General features: G+C 49.3%; 2 protein-coding genes across 2 annotated transcripts; both read left to right on the plus strand.

Annotated features, from left to right (window-relative positions):
- The first annotated feature begins 530 nt into the window (after window positions 1-530).
- Window positions 531-5,329, plus strand: LOC127393409 (myelin protein zero-like protein 2). Its single transcript, XM_051638442.1, has 6 exons — window positions 531-759; window positions 2,263-2,429; window positions 3,395-3,605; window positions 3,857-4,001; window positions 4,440-4,527; window positions 5,036-5,329. The coding sequence occupies exons 1-5, from the start codon at window positions 705-707 to the stop codon at window positions 4,498-4,500; spliced, it is 639 nt and encodes a 212-aa protein (XP_051494402.1). The 5' UTR covers window positions 531-704; the 3' UTR covers window positions 4,501-4,527; window positions 5,036-5,329.
- A 1,364-nt stretch (window positions 5,330-6,693) lies between these two features.
- On the plus strand, window positions 6,694-13,840 carry LOC127393346 (myelin protein zero-like protein 3). The gene is made up of 6 exons (XM_051638314.1): window positions 6,694-6,766; window positions 7,782-7,948; window positions 8,917-9,127; window positions 9,776-9,941; window positions 10,789-10,852; window positions 12,693-13,840. The coding sequence occupies exons 1-6, from the start codon at window positions 6,694-6,696 to the stop codon at window positions 12,717-12,719; spliced, it is 708 nt and encodes a 235-aa protein (XP_051494274.1). The 3' UTR covers window positions 12,720-13,840.
- Window positions 13,841-15,474: the final 1,634 nt, after the last annotated feature.

The following is a 15,474-nucleotide window of genomic DNA, read 5'->3' on the forward strand; positions in this document are numbered from 1 at the left end:
CCAGGGGAAAGTCGGCAGCAGTCAGAGTGAAAACTGGGATGGCTCTTTGGAAGTGGGTCAGGAACCAGACAGAAACACAGCCACGGCCCCTCGCAGGTTCTGGTGTTGAAGTGATTTACAGTCCTTGAATGCAAAGGTGCTGGTTTTGCCGGCGCTCCCGCACAGCTCCGGTTCCTGCTCTCCCAACTGCCCTGAGAACCAGGAAAGTGGTTTGTGTCGAGCTGAGTTTCTCTAGTACCATCACAGGATGGTTGAGGTTGGAAGGGACAGACTCTTCTGTGTTGCTTTTGATGGAGTGTTGGCAGGTTTTTACCAAGCCAGTGGCCCTCGTTCCTTCAGGCTATCTATAAACACCTTTAGGCAAATTTTCTTTTCGGAGGAAAATTACCTCCCACAGGAGGGGAGTGGTTTCAAGTGGAAGCCGGGAGGAGGGGTGATTGCAACACAAAAGAGCAAAGGAATATGGGAGGCAGAAGAAATTAATCTTGCCTTGGAAATCTCCCTGTTTTACACCCAGAAGTGAGCGGTGCTGGCCGCACAGGGAATGCTCACGTTGCCTTGCAGACCCGGCTGAGAGGAAGGAATTTGCCCGACGGTGTCAGCAAGGCTTTGGGGAACTTCTCTCTCGTCTGGTGATCGAGAACCCGAAACGAATTCCTCTTCCCAGCATTGCTGAGCCCGTGGAGTAGGGATTTGTCTTCCCGATGGATGGCCCCAGCTGGCTGGGCGCTGCGCTCTTCCTCGGGGTACAGCTCCGAGGTAAGGAAATCTGGGGTTCTCTGCCCTCCTTCCGTCTGCGCTTCCCTCTTCTGACCCCTTAATTATTGTCCTTGTTAAGGCAGCGACTTTATAGAGTCCCAGATACCTGTTGCAGACAATTGCTGTGATTCTTTCGGTCCGGGGTTCACTGCAGGAGTGATTGAGTTTCTTTGACAAACAGGTTTAGGTGTGTTCCAGGGGAAGAACACTGATCTCATTCTGAGCTCTTCTTACACATCTTTTCCTCTCCTGCCAGGAATCTGGACTTTACTCCTAGATGTTTCTTTTCACTATCTTCGTTACTAGATAATCAGGGATTGTTAAGCAGCACCGGGTTTAGATCACACAGCAATGATTCCAGACTCGACAATGTCCTCCTTTCCCACAAGCATCAACATACAGAAACACTCGGTAATGCCTTGAAAAATGTGTTTCACAATTTTCCGTGTCCTTTCAAAGAAGTTGAAAGAGAAATTATTTGACTCTGAACCTTTGGATGAGAAACATGATCTCTGCCAACGAGATTTCTCAAATGTGAAGTCACCTCCAATGTTTTGGCCTTTAAAATATGTCCCCCTTTGAAAAAAAAAAGCAATGATTTGGCAAGGAAGTCTTTGGTTATCAATTATTTTCAACAACAGGGAACTTATTGATTGTCTTGGTTAGAGAGCTGTGTTTAACACCCACCAGATAAGGTGGCATTTTTTTTTGCTTGAATCACACCGGGGTGAATTAACTCATCTTCCTGAAGTGACAGGAAATTATTAATACTTTGTTAAGTTGTCCAGCTGAGTGATCTACCTTGTAGCAGGCACTTCTTACATCAGTAAGAACAGTTCCACCGTGGTGTGCGTGGCCCTCAGCCTGATAAATGAAAAGTGTGTAAGGGAAAGTTCTAGCATGGGAAATAGCAATTACTTATTGGGGCTCAGCAGCTTGAAAGGGAAGAGCTGCTTTTCTGGGGAAATCCGAGTGTGAACACTTGTGAAAATGTGACCAGGACAAGCATGTGAAAAGTGGTGTGGTATCTTCAGTGCTAGTCAGGAGCAAGTATATATTTAAGGAGGGGTAGTATTTACAACAGCATTGCACCTCCTAGATGTCAAATTTGCTCGTGCCTGAAGAGGGACATTTCCCAAAAAAACAAAGTCCATTGTCCCTATGGACAAGCCCTTCTGAGTGGCCCTCTCTTAATCAGTTACCAGATCAGTAAGTGTTTAACTGTGCAGCCACAGAACTACAAAGACAGCTCTACCAGCAGCTCAATGAATGCAATGGAACCTTGCACATCAACTGGGAGCATCCACAGAGCACAGGGGATCTCCTGGATGCTGCACAGTCAGGGTCACCTCCCTCTAGAGTTACATCTGGGTGGTTGTGACCATCAGGGCAAACATTGACAGGGACAGATAAGACCGGCTCCCGCACAGACAAGGTGCAGATAAGGAAAGGTGATAACTTGCTGGTTTTCTTTCCCCCTGAGCCTGCTGTTCCCCCCTGCAGCACTGTGGCCAGTAGCAGCCATGGAAATCCACACTGCCAAGGAGGTCTACGCTGTGAACGGCACCAACCAGCGGCTGAAGTGCACCTTTTCCAGCAGCAGCCCCATCAGCCCAGACCTGTCTGTCACCTGGAACTTTCAGCCTGAGGACCTGAGCTCTCATGAGCCAGTGAGTGAGACCTTTATGCTCCATTTCATTGATGCCTAAACAAGCCATTCCCAAAGCCCAAGGACAGCAAGAGTTCCAGGTCTGGGTATGAGCAAGCACAGGATGTGCATCTTGGGCCTTCTGCTACTCATAATGATTACTCTGAGCAAGAGCTTTTGTTTACAGACCCTGGCTAGAGAAACAATTTTTGTTTAGTTTTTGGTAATTAGAATATCTGAGGCCTCATGAAACTGCACCTGCTTTTTCAAGAAAGACAGGGAACTGCTTGAAAGAGTCTAGTGCAGAGTCATCGAGATGATGAAGGGAGGGGAACATCTTCCTTCTGAGGAAAGGCTGAGGGAGCTGGGTCTCTTTAGCTTGAAGAAGAGGAGACTGAGGGGTGACCTCATTAGTATTCATAAATATGTAAAGGGTGAATGTCAGGAGCTGGAGCACAGGAGGTTCCATGTAAACATGAGGAAAACCTTTTCCACTGTGAGGGTGACAGAGCACTGGAACAGGATGCCCAAAAAGGTGGTGGAGTCTCCTTCTCTGGAGACATTTCAAGCCTACCTGGACATATTCCAGTGTGAGCTACTCTAAGGGATCCTGTTCTGGCAGGGGGGGTTGGACTGGATGACCTTCTGAGGTCTCTTCCAACCCCCACCGCTCTGTGCTCCTGAGATTCTGCGCTCACAGCACAGCTGAGCCCTGTGTCTGAGCTGGCATCCTGCACCTGACCTGGTTTTGCCCTGGCCAGGGTGGCAGGGCAAGCAGCTCAATAGGTGCTGCTGTGTGACTGAGAGGCAGCTGAACTTGGCCAACTTTGCCACAGCAAAGGCACTTGGAACGGCCTCAGAGTTCACCTGAGGGCCACTGGGCCAACACAGCTCTCCTCAGCTTAGACCACAGCTGCTGCCACTTCACCTTCACCTGCTGCTTCCTGCACAGGGCGCAGGAATCACAGCTTCTTCTCTTTCTTGTAGGTGTTTTATTACCTGAAGGAGCCCTACGAGCTGCCCGCTGGGCGGTTTAAAGACCGAGTCACCTGGGATGGGAATATAGAGAGAAATGATGCTTCCATCATCATCTGGAACTTGCAGCCCACTGACAACGGGACCTTCACCTGCCAGGTGATGAACCGACCAGATTTTTATGGCACAGTGGGTGAAGTGCGGCTCAGAGTTGTGCAGAAAGGTGAGAGGCCAAGAACCCCACCCGGGGCCACGTGGATTTGGCCAGTGCGAAGCATTGGCAGCCCTTCCTCCACAGCTGGAAAAATGTATGGAAGAAAAGGGGTTGTAAAGGGAGAGCAGGAGGATAGAGGAAAATACAAGGAAAAAAATGAGCCTGAGGAAAGGTTATAGCCATGGATACAGGCTCCCGGCCTCAGCCCAAGAGCCCCCTGTGTGTCCCTCTTGCTCATTGATCCATTTCTCTCCACACAGTGCCCTTCTCAGAAATCCACTTCCTGGCGGTGGCCATTGGGTCTGCTTGTGTCCTGATGATCATCGTGGTGACAGTTCTGGTCCTCTGCCGACAGCGCCGGAAGAAAGCGCAGGAGAAGGGGACGGAGGAGTCAGACACAGAACTGTAAGGGCAGAGGAGGGAGAGGAAGTCTCCTAGGAAAGCTTGCCAACTATGTCTTTGTAGCTCTTCTGAATCACGGGCTTGGACCCTACGCTAAGCATCTACAATGCAAAGCTTCCAGCACAATTAACAGTAATTGGCTGCTTGCTTACGGCAAGAACAGAACCCAGGGTGGAAAAGCTTTGGTGTCCTCCTCTTGCTCTTGCCCTTCACAGTGGATCCTTGCTCAGAGAAGGGCTCAGCTCTCCTGGTAGAAGCTGGCAGCTGGAGACTCTTCTTCCCTCCATGAACTGTGGTCCCCATGCATGTAGCACACTCGTTATCTTCTCACAGAGCTTCTCGTTACACATTATGTGAGCCCTGTGCAGCTCAGAGCTGCTGCTCAGGAGAGCTGGTGGTGATTTGTCTTTTTTCTTCTTTCCCCCCCTTTTTCTCTAACAGAAGAGAAAAGGAGAATCTGCAAAAGGTAGAAGAGGAGGAAGCCAGTCCATTAGAAGATTAGAGGTCTTTGATGGTATATACGATGCAGGTAGGTGTTCAAACATGCTAGTTGATGTCTGGTACTGCAGACTTTCTGAGACAGTTTTCCTTAGGTATTTCATTTTTATTCCCAGCCAACAGGCCATGGGAACCATAACCAGAAAGAGCTGAGACCACAGTCACACTTGGCTCTCAAGGAGCCTTCAGAGAGAACTGAGCAGGCAGTAGAGACAGACCTGCCTTCTTCACCATGGAAGAGGTTTCTCCACCCTAGTGCTGAGGATCATTTTCCAGGACATGCCTGCTCTGTGGATGAGGAGGAATGAATTAATTTCACCAGTTTTGAACCTGCTTTTTGTATTAATTCAATCTTTATTGCTACAAAATTGCTACAGGAAAACAGAAACTATTTCCAGATTTGCTGGCTTTGCTGAAACATTTCAGCATCATTTTTACCAGGTCAATTTCTCTACTGTTTTTCTTTTCAGTAGTAACCCTGAGTAATTAATCTCTTTTGTGTTTGTTTTTTTTGTTTGTTTGTTTGTTTTTTCTTATAGTGTTTCTTCTTAGGTACTTCTAAAGCAGATGGTGAAAGCTTGTAATTTTGGAGGCTAGAACAAAGCTGAACTACAGATGCCTCCTGCTGCAAGTGTGGTATCCCTGCTCAACCTGAAATTCTTGCAAGGAGAGAAGATGATATTAACATATGTTGTCAATTTCCTGCATTCAAGCAAAGCAGGAGGAACAAGGAACTCTCCTTAATCTTCACACCTGCAGAAGGTGAAGAAAGCTGCTCTGAAGATGAAAAAATACAAAAAGATTTGAACAAAATACCAAGAGAGCAGACTGAACGGAGGTTGTCAGTGTCTGAGTGAGCAGACACACTCCTGCACCTTAAAAATCACCAGGTGTACGTGTGTTGCCCTGTTTTCCCTCCCTCGAAATCCCCTTTGACATCACAGCAAGGAGGAATGACCCCGTGAGGGATACGAGGGGCAGGAGTTGCTGCAATGTCCTTTAAACCTCCGTGTTACTTTCAACGGGAGGTGTTACACTTGGGGAACGCAGGCTGCTTGTTGCTCGCGATAACGCTCACCGGTGGGTGTGTTTTTCGTGTCGATCTCTTGCAGCTTCATTAGGCTTTCCCTGCGGTGGCTGAGGGCTCTGCCTGCTGTGGTGGCCGGGTGCTGGGGCAGCTCTTCTCCTCCTCCTCCTCCTCCTCCTGCTCTGCCGGTAGGTCCCAGCGCTGATCCCTGTCCCTCTGGGGTGTGTGTCCCTGCAGCCCACGGCTGCTGGAAGCCCCATCCCTGGCAGTGCTGAAGGGCAGGTTGGATGGGGTTTGGAGCAGCCTGGGCTGGTGGGAGGTGTCCCTGCCCATGCAGGGGGTTGGAACTAGATGACCTTGAAGGTCCCTTCAACCCAAACCATCCCATGGTTCTATGAACACTATCTGGCTTTCTCCAGGTGCTGTTTATTGTCCTGGTGCCCACCCCAACACCTCTCCCCAGTATTTGATGTCCTCACTTAGCACATCCCCTCTGTGTCTGTAAATTAATCCCAGGCAAACAAAGCCCCAGATCCTTGGAACCACATACCTGTTACAGTACTTAACTAACCCAAAACATCAGCCTGTTTGTTTAAAGAGTATCTTTATGGCTTTATCACTCTAACCTGTAACGCGCCGGCCACATTATCCGTGTGTATGTTTTCGTTTTCAATCTGCCGTGTCGTAAATAAAGACACCTTGTGGAGAGCGGTGCGGGAGCAGAGAGGGGAGCAGGGCTGGGAGAGGGGAGCAGGGCTGGGAGAGGGGAGCAGGGCTGGGAGAGGGGAGCAGAGAGGGGAGCAGGGCTGGGAGAGGGGAGCAGGGCTGGGAGAGGGGAGCAGGGCTGGGATAGGAGCAGTGCTGGGAGAGGGGAGCAGAGCTGGGAGAGGGGAACGGTGCTGGGAGAGAGGAACGGTGCTGGGAGAAGGGAGCAGTGCTGGGAGAAGGGAGCAGAGCTGGGAGAACGGAGCAGAGCCGGGAGAGGGGCAGGGTGCTGCGGGGGAAGCGCACCCGCAGAGCAGCGGGCAGGGTTGGGGGTCGAGCAGAAGCGGGGGGTCCCGGGGAGCCCCGCACCGAGGCTCCCCGGCCGGGCGGGGCCGCCATCTTGGGGCTGCTCCGCCCTCACCTGCGCAGGTGAGGCGCCATGTTACGGTGCTGAGCGGGGCCGCGATGCGGTGCCGAGAGGGGTTCCCGCCCGGGCCCGGCCCCCCGCTGCTGCCGCGGGGGGTCCTGCTGCTGCTCGGTAAGGGGGGGAAGCTGTGGGTGCGGTGCCTCCCGCCTCCGGGAGCCGCCGAGGTGCGGGAGAGGCGGAGCGGGACCCGCGCGGTGCGGGCCGGCTGGGGGTCCCGCGAGGGAACCGGGCTGGGGGGCTCGGGAAGGGGCTCCGGGGCCCCCCGCAGCGGGGATGGGCTGCGGGGAGGGCCGAGGTGGGCTCGGGGGCTCCGGCCAGGGCCGTTCCGGAGCGGGAGGGGTTGCGGTTCGTTCCAGCCCGCTGCGGGGAGCGGGTCCTGCGGGCAGCAGCGAAGGGATGTGCTGTCGAGCCCCCCCGGGTTACGTGGGTAGGTGCGGAACGGGGCTGCGGTGCCCGGAGCTTGTACGGGAGCTGGCGATAACGAGAATTCCCTGCCTGCTCCTTCCGAGCTTGCACGGCAGGGCAGCCCGCTGGGGACACGAGAGCGGGACCCCGTGCGGGGCATCGGCACGGTCAGTGGGTGTAAGGCAGGAGCAGGACACTCGTGGCGGGGAGGATTCGAAGGATGCTGGTGCGGGGCAGGCTGAGCTCATCCCGGCCGGGCCAGCGCGCTGGTCTAACGAGGCAGGATTTGTAGCACACGCTGGAAACAAGAAGCAGGAGGAATTGCTGCTGCCGCCGGGTGACTCGAGCCGGTGCACACGCGATTCACCGGCTGGAGCACTTTGGGACAAGACTGAGAACCTCACCTTCCTTGAAGGGGTCTGAAGCTGCCGCTTGGCAGCTCATTAGAGCCAGCCGACTCAGTTCCTCAGCTCTTTGTCTCCAGATCTGTAGGCTCTTGGTGGTATTTTCCAGGTAAACGATTTGGGCTGGTTCTAATTCCAGAGAGAATTGGTTAGGGAGATTGTCTGCCTTTCTTTACCTGTCATTGTGGGGGAGGCAGTTGTTACTGTGCTGCAGCCTGGGCTGTGGTTGACCTGCACACGCATTGATACCTTTGAGACACCATCACTCCTGCTGATAACAAGAAACTAGTCCTTGTCTTTTGTGCTTGTTCCATCAGGTGTTTGCAATGCTTTTTCCCTGGAAATTAAAGCCAGCCCTAAAGTGCAAGCTTTCATTGGTGAGCAAGTGTCACTGAAATGCACCTTCAAATCCAGTTCTCCCATCTCCGACAGGCTGACAGTGGACTGGACATACCGGCCCCTCTCAGGTGGTCAGATGGAGACAGTAAGTGGAATAGGGAGTCTTCTTCTGGTGGAGACTGGCCAGGCTTCTGTGCATGCTGAAAACCTGGTGGGATTTTTCCTGTCTTCCTTGCTGTGCTGCTTCACCTTGGGGTTTGGGGCTCTAGTTGTTGCCATCTTTCCAATGTGGAGCTGCTTCAGTGTTGGGCAAAAAATATTGTGGAAACACATCATAACATATTGTTTATGAAGTAGACAACTTCTGGGTATTTGACACAAGCAGTTCTGTGTGGAAGGACTGCACAGTGTTTGATTGGTAGGGTTGGTAGCTTTCTGGAAGGCAGCTGTACCCTTGTAGCTCTGTCGTGCATTTTACTGCTGATTTATCTTGGAGTGGCAAGAGTGACAGCCTGAAGACAGTGATGATGACAGCCCCTAAGGTTTATGGGCTCCTACTTGCTGGTTTGTTGGCAGCGTTTTGAAATATAACCATAAATAGCTAAGCCTGAAAGCCTACTGAAAATGTGTCATTCAAGGTGGAAACACACAGTGCAGTGACTTCTGCAGCCTGAAGAGTCTTAGCTCTTAGGAGTGTCCTTGTACCTGGAACAAAAGGGTGCTGCTCAGATGAAGTGAGGTCTGCTGAGTCTCTACTCACAGGACAGAGAGGGCAAAAGTGCAAGAAGCAAAACGTGAAGATCTGTGATGTTGTCTCTTGCATGAGACAAGAAGCCTGCTCTGCTTCCCAGCTGAAGATCTGTAGAAGGGAACGAGTTTGTCAGAGTGGTGACAGGGACAACTGCAGCTGAGGCTGGTAGACAAAAACACTGGAGATGTAATGAAATGGAACTGACTCAGAACTGTCCAATAGGAACTGGAACAGGTCTCCTGCATAAGAAATATTAATTTTGTCTTCTTAATGTGTTTTCCTTTATGTTGACAGTCTACAAAATAGTTTGCTTTCTTAGACAAGTGTTCATTGGTCTGATTATTGCCTTTGTCTCCTTCCAGATTTTTCACTATCAGTCAGTTCCATACTCAACAGCAGTGGGAAAATTCAAAGACAGGATATCCTGGATTGGAAATGTGGCCCAGGGTGATGCTTCTATTGCTCTCCAGAGCCCAGTGATGAGTGACAATGGGACATTCATCTGCAGTGTGAAGAACCCCCCAGATGTGTACCATAACATTCCCCAGACAACCCTGACAGTCATGGAGAGGGGTAAGCCTCAGTGCCATGTCCTCATCCACGTGCTACAGCTGCCTTGCAGCTTTGTCAGGACCTTGGAAGCCTGAGAATCCCTGGTGAAATGGGTTCCCTGGGGTTCCGTGTCAGGATTCCAGTGAGAGTTACCTCAGCTCTCCTTCCTGAGGTAGATGTGCTGAGAACTGTTGAATTCACTTGGGGCAGGAAGGGACAAATGAAGCTGCGGTAATAGCAGAAACCAGACAAGTGCATTTGTTCAGGAGTTCCAGTCTCCACATACTGGAGCACTAGAACAAGTTAAATGTGTAGGATACTCTGGTCTAAAAATACCTGTCACATCACAGACACCAACTCTCAGCAATACTTCATTTCCTCAAGTGCCCTGTGTGCAAGCCTGCCCCAAATTGGCAGCTTAGACAGGCTGATAGAACCGTGTGGTGACCTGCCTTTCCTTGTGGGTTTTTGCATATAAAGCACCTCACTGTGCTGGATAGAGGTTAGGAATCCTACAGATCCAGTGACAAGCTCTTTCAAACCTGCCAGCTCTGTGCTTCATAAGAAAAGCCTGGCAATCTGTGTCCTGGGTGAACATTTGTCACAGAGGCTTAGGAAAGCCACAGTTTATCACTGGTACAGCTGGGCTGCTTTTTGTCTTTCCTGCAGGCTTTTCCTTCCAGCTTACCTCCACCACGCTGCTGTCCATTTTAGTGTTCCTCCCTTCCATCATCGTGGCTGTGCTGCTGCTGGTGAGGATGGGAAGGAAATTTGGAGTGCTGAAGGAGAAGAAAAAAACTGGCTATAAGAAATCCTCCATCGAAGTGTCTGATGAGTGAGTTCTGTCTACATCCTAGAGCTGGTATTTCTACTTCAGCCTGTTGGTACAGGCCAGGGGACAGTTCCTCCACTGCCCTTCATTATTTAGCTCTCACCATCTGCAGTTCAGCCACTGAAATCTAATTCTTCATGAGCATCCCTTAGCAAGTCAGAAAGGTTGGGAAAAATCCCTGTGTTGCAGCATAAACTACATGCTGCACATCCTCTTTTTTTTTCTGTCATTTGTGGGAGGCCATGGAACTGAAGCAGTTTAGGGTTAGAAAGCCTTTCACTTCTGTAATTGGATTTATTTCAGCCCAAATCAGCAAGATATTTTGCTCTTGTGGGCTTTGTGTGTTGCATTTTGGTATGAGGTATCCATAACAACAAAACAGTATTGGTGACTGGTTCCCCTGTGGTGGCCTGGGCAGAGGTGCCAGGTCCTGAATGAGACTTGGAGACTGAATTCCCTTCTGGACTGGAGAGGATTCTGTTCTGCAAAAGCTCAGTAGTGAGAACAAGAAGGTAACGCTGCTGCTGCTGGAGCTGCACCTGGGTTTGGAACTATTTCAGTGCTACAGTTTCTTGCAGAATATTTTTTTAATACAGTGTTTTGATTAGTGTTGCAAGATTTGCCAAAGAGCAGCTCTTGTGCTTCTTCCTGGCACTGAAGTGAAATACCTGCCTTCAAAACAAGGGACCTGACATTGTTCTTTTTGGTGCTGCTGTGCAGAGTCAAAGGCTTTTCCTCATGATGAAAAGCCTTCAGTTCAGTGTGGGAGAGCTAGAATTCACAGTCCATATGAGATACTAGTACATGTGCAGGGGGAAAAGTCCAGCCTAATCCTGTGCTTTTTCTGCAGGCCTGAAAATCCAGAGACAAGCAGGTGCCTGGGGAAGCTCAGAGACTGGTGCCTGAACTGTGTGGTAAGTGAAAGCTGGTGTTTTCCTAACTGGTCTTGTTAACTTTAGCTCTCAGAGGAGGTGCTAAGAGCAGCAGGTGTCATAAAACCTCTGGATGTCAGAGAAGGCTCATGGCTTGGCTGGTGCTGCTCAGTGTTTCCCACACGTGGGGGTGAGAGCTGCTGGTCATAGCTCACCACTGGGGGGAAGTTGTCTGGACATCCACCAAACTGATTTTTGATGTGGCTTTATTGAAATCGAAGCTGACTTTTTCAGATGAAAATTCAGAATGTGAAGTGCTACCTACTGTGCTTTGCAGTTTCCAAACCAGTTTGGGGTTTGCCAGTGGGGACTGGAGGCAGTGGCACCTCAATCCAGTATGTTTCTTGCCAAGCTGGTAGCTTGCAGCCTTGCCTCTCAGCTGGAGGTCTTCCCACTTACACAGATTATTTTGTAGCAACATAATCCTGTAAATTCTTGTGGTTTGTTTGTTGTTTTCTGGCTTTTTTGTTTCTGTTGTTTTCTGAAGTGGTTGTTGTTTTCTAGTTCTGCTTGCTCACTTGCTGTGGGCAAGTGCTGTTAATCAGTTGTGCTGGAACTAAGGGAATGTTTTTGCCACCTGCTGCTCTTGTTTGTAAATTGTGGCTCTAAGTTCTGTGCTGGCATTAGCAGCCCCAGCCATGAGTGGCACATTCCAGAGGAAGGTCACTAATAGGCCTAATTTGAGGGTGCTTCCTTTTTTTCCTGACGTCCCACGAGCAAGCAGACCTCAGACACACCTTTCCATCTTTTACACACGGTCAGGAAGTATGTGAAGGAGGATTTAAATGTGTTGCTGGATTCACTACTCTAATGCCAGTGATTTAAATGTACTAAACGCCACCTTTGGACAGGTGTGTGCTGATGGTTTCGTGCTTTATTAGATACAGAAAACGAGCAGTTGTACAAGTTACACGTGAAATATTGACAATTCTACATAATATGCAGCAGGATTGGGGGGGGGGAAGGGTTGAGAGAGGGGCAAAAAGCAGCAGATGGTTTAATGCAGAAGGGAAAGTTGCCAGGGGAGGTGGAAAGGCTGTTCCAAGTGACAAGCTGGGGACAGGGAGGCAGGGAGCTGTACTGCAGGTGCAGGGGGGTGAGAGGACAGGGGCCCAAACTGGGTGAGAAAAATGCTGTGAGACAGTTGGAAGTTTAAAGAATTTAAAAATATCTTATCTCTTGAGAGAAGGGAAATTTGAATGCTGTGATCCTGCTGCTTTCACATTGAGTATTTTGTCAGCTGTTCATGCTTTGCTTTCTGATAGCAAAAATATTTAGCTTTCTGGGTCTCTGAGTGTTTTGTCTCACTTTAATGAGGTGCCTGCAATGTACTTTTTTAATGCTTAACATGTTACCAACTAGTTACAATTGCAAACCCGGTGAAAATCTGTTTGGGCTGGAAAGCTAGTGAGATGTGCCTTACAGAGCTGTTATGTTTGAGTTGCTTTCAAGCTGCGAGCTGCAGAGCTGGGCTGCTGGGACACCATCAGATGATGATTGCTGTGGTTAAAACAGCAAACAATGGGGATCTGAAAGTGTGGGGTTGGTCATAGTTGGCAACCTTCTCTGTGGGGACTGGGGGTGCTGTTTAAGAAGCCTGCACTTCATGGTTTGTCTTTTGCTTGAGTTTTAGTTGCTATTTCTCTTAAAGCACACATCACTGTTGGATATACAGTGGCAGTTTGTGTACCTGTGGTAAGTTGTGTCCCACGGTTCAAACACAGCAGCTCCTGGAGAGCAGGCTCAGCGTTTTGTTGACCACATAACACAGTGCATGTCTTCATTCATAGCCTCAACTTCTCTTTCCATGCTCCTTGTTTAGGACTCGGATGAGGAAGACCCATACTGATGACAGACCAGAGCTGTGGATAAAGAACAAAATTACAGCACTGAAAATTATGGCTAGATAGGGATGAAGGCTGCTGGGAAACCAGTGCAGATTGAAGGACCTGCTCTGATCTTAGTAGCTTGGAAGAATCATGCCAACGGGATAAATTCACTTTTATTTAAGCACAAAACAATGATTTTTGAAATCTTCCTAATTCATTGGGAAAATCTCTCTTTAACCTCACTTTCTGAGTGCCTAAAGAAACCTCAGTGCCCACAGGTGTCCTACCAGCAGTCTGACAGCACATCTGTCTTAGTTTACTTGCCAATTTGTTTCCTTGATTATTGGTGACATCCCTCCTTTCCTGTGGCCTTGAATTTAGATTCCCTGAAGCACAGGCTGCTCCAGAGTGACCTCAGCTCTCTAAGGTGATCAACTCTGGCCACAGACAACGTGGTCTTCTCAGTTCTTTTGGAATGTATTTGCTTAAACAGTTTGATCACGTTGTTATTGGCACCTTTTGTCTGGGAACGAAGAGAACATACTGATTTTTAACTGTTTCTTGGTTTAATCTGCCACTTGATTACAGGATCACCTTTTTGTTCCTGCTGTTTTCTGACTGTATTTTTAAGAACCAACTATGCAGTAGCGTTACCTTACATTGCTGAGCTTTATCTCTTTTTAATTATTTGTCCAACAGCTGCATTCCCAGGCTACATCTTCTACTTGCAGTAGTGAAGCACAATTCATATAATACCATTTTTTTTAAATCAGAAATGCTAATGGGGACTCTGTGTCTGGGGAAACACAACCCCATCTACCTCAACCATTGACTCAAGCCATGTCCAAAGGAATGTCCCGTGTTCAGAAGAACAGTCAGATTCCTCCTCACTTCTTCTAGGTACTGTTTTAGGGAAACAGCTAAGCATGCATCGTTTATGCCTGGTAAGAACTTTCCCTTTCACCAGCCTCGTTCAATATGAATGGCAGAGAGCAGTGGAATTCCTCTCTGCTCCATACCTAAACAGCTGCTGTTTCCACTTACTTTTTGTGTGCAGCATTGGTCAAATAGTCTCCTTTTACATATTTGTTGTAAGTTTACTGTTGACTTTGTGCCATTACCAATAAATTGCTTTGTTTCATTCTGGGCTGTGGATTCCTTCATTTGGCTAGATATGACTAAATAGAGCTGAGCTCCTAAAACTGCCATCCTGAGTTGTTGCTGAGCTATAGAAATTGTCATATGATGATGGTAAAGGTGTTTAAGGAACAGATTTAACTCCAAGGGGGACAGGTACTGAGGCTCTGTGGTGGCTGCCAGTTACAGGCATGTTGAAGCTGCTGACTGCAGAGCAGGTCAGCTGTAGGTCTGTGTCTTCAGGTAAAGAAATAGATTTTTCTCGTGTCTACTATAAAGTAATATTTACAGAAGCTGGTGCTTCCTGATGACACAGTGTCTCTCTCCGCCAAAACTTTCCTGAGAAAGGATGTTGGTGGGATAGCAGCCTAGAGGAAGTGGCTTTGTTCTTCCACTTTCTGCAGTAATGCATCACTCCTTTCCTGAATAAGACCCAGCTTTCCACAGCTGCATGGAAGTTGCTCTGTGAACCAGTAAAACCCCTGATGCTGGGGCAGGGAACAGGGATTGCTGTGGTACTTTAGAGGAAGGCTGAAAATACCCTTTCACAGTGCCTGGAGGTGTGTGCCAGCTGGGGCAGCCCATGCTGTGTGTCATATGTGTGTTTCAAGAGGGAGCAGCTGAGTGTGCTGTGGAAAATAAGGTGCCTGCTGACCCGTGGGCCCTGAGAGCACCAGGGTATCGCTCAGGAAAGCTGCTGATGCCTCACTGGGATGAGATCTAGTCAGCAGGAATGGGGGCTCTTTGACCAGAAACAAACCAGGAGTGAGCACAGCCTGCAAAAACATTGCTTGGCAAAAACCTCTGTGTTCATGACCTCTGCTCAGCTCAGCCTGCAGCCATGGAAGGACTGAGCCACGTCTTCTACCTGTGAAGTGTCTTCTCCTCCTGAAGCTGCACACCCCTGGGCTGCTCGGGCACACATCTGCAGCTCACCCCTCCATAACTCTCCCTCTGCCTCGTCACAAACTCCCTGTAGCTCTTCACTTCCTCTTGCGAGTTGAAAGCGACCACCAGCCTGGCTGAACCTGAAGTCAGAGACACGAAACCAAAGCGTGGTAAGAGAGGCAAGTGTCTGGCACGTACAACCTTGAGATGATGTAGCAACTGATTCTTTCAGGTACCCTGGATCGGCCACTGAAGAACCAACCCTTCCTCTGAGAGACAAGCCAACTGCTTCATGCCACACTAGGTGAGTGTTTTTAGCTTTAATATTTACTCTTTTTGGTTTGTTTTTTTCCCTGAAAAGCAAAATAGGGAAACCTAGAAATGCTGAGGATTCAGCTGCCATGTTGCAAGAGCAGGGAAACGTGAAGGCAGGGTGGTATCAATGTATTTTTTTTTCCCCAATCTGTTCAGTGAAGGCAATTATCCTGCAGAAGGATTTGGATGTGTCAGCCCTGTAATACAGAGAACAGCCTGGGTGAGTGGGTGCTGCCTTCAGCTGCTGCACGCACAGCACCCACTTGCTGCTGCATGTTGCAGAGGGAGACCCTGCAAAAATGTGTTCCCAGACAGGGCCAGAATTTATTCTGAGAAATAGGGTGGTAAATTCAGGAAGGACTGGATGGCAAATAGGGGCCAGAGCCTCAGTAGCTCAGCTACAGAGAGCTGCTGACGTTCTGGGTGTAAATACCC

This window comes from Apus apus, chromosome 22 (assembly GCF_020740795.1).
Source record: "Apus apus isolate bApuApu2 chromosome 22, bApuApu2.pri.cur, whole genome shotgun sequence".
In the NCBI taxonomy this organism is placed as follows: Eukaryota; Metazoa; Chordata; class Aves; order Apodiformes; family Apodidae; genus Apus; species Apus apus.

Coding starts and splice junctions, on each gene's coding strand:
- LOC127393409 (XM_051638442.1), top strand. CDS start 705: ATGGATGGCCCCAGCTGGCTGGGCGCTGCGCTCTTCCTCGGGGTACAG. Junction 2,430..3,394: donor ACCTGAGCTCTCATGAGCCA/GTGAGTGAGACC, acceptor TCTTTCTTGTAG/GTGTTTTATTACCTGAAGGA. Junction 3,606..3,856: donor GCTCAGAGTTGTGCAGAAAG/GTGAGAGGCCAA, acceptor CTCTCCACACAG/TGCCCTTCTCAGAAATCCAC.
- LOC127393346 (XM_051638314.1), top strand. CDS start 6,694: ATGCGGTGCCGAGAGGGGTTCCCGCCCGGGCCCGGCCCCCCGCTGCTG. Junction 9,942..10,788: donor TCCATCGAAGTGTCTGATGA/GTGAGTTCTGTC, acceptor CTTTTTCTGCAG/GCCTGAAAATCCAGAGACAA. Junction 10,853..12,692: donor ACTGGTGCCTGAACTGTGTG/GTAAGTGAAAGC, acceptor CTCCTTGTTTAG/GACTCGGATGAGGAAGACCC.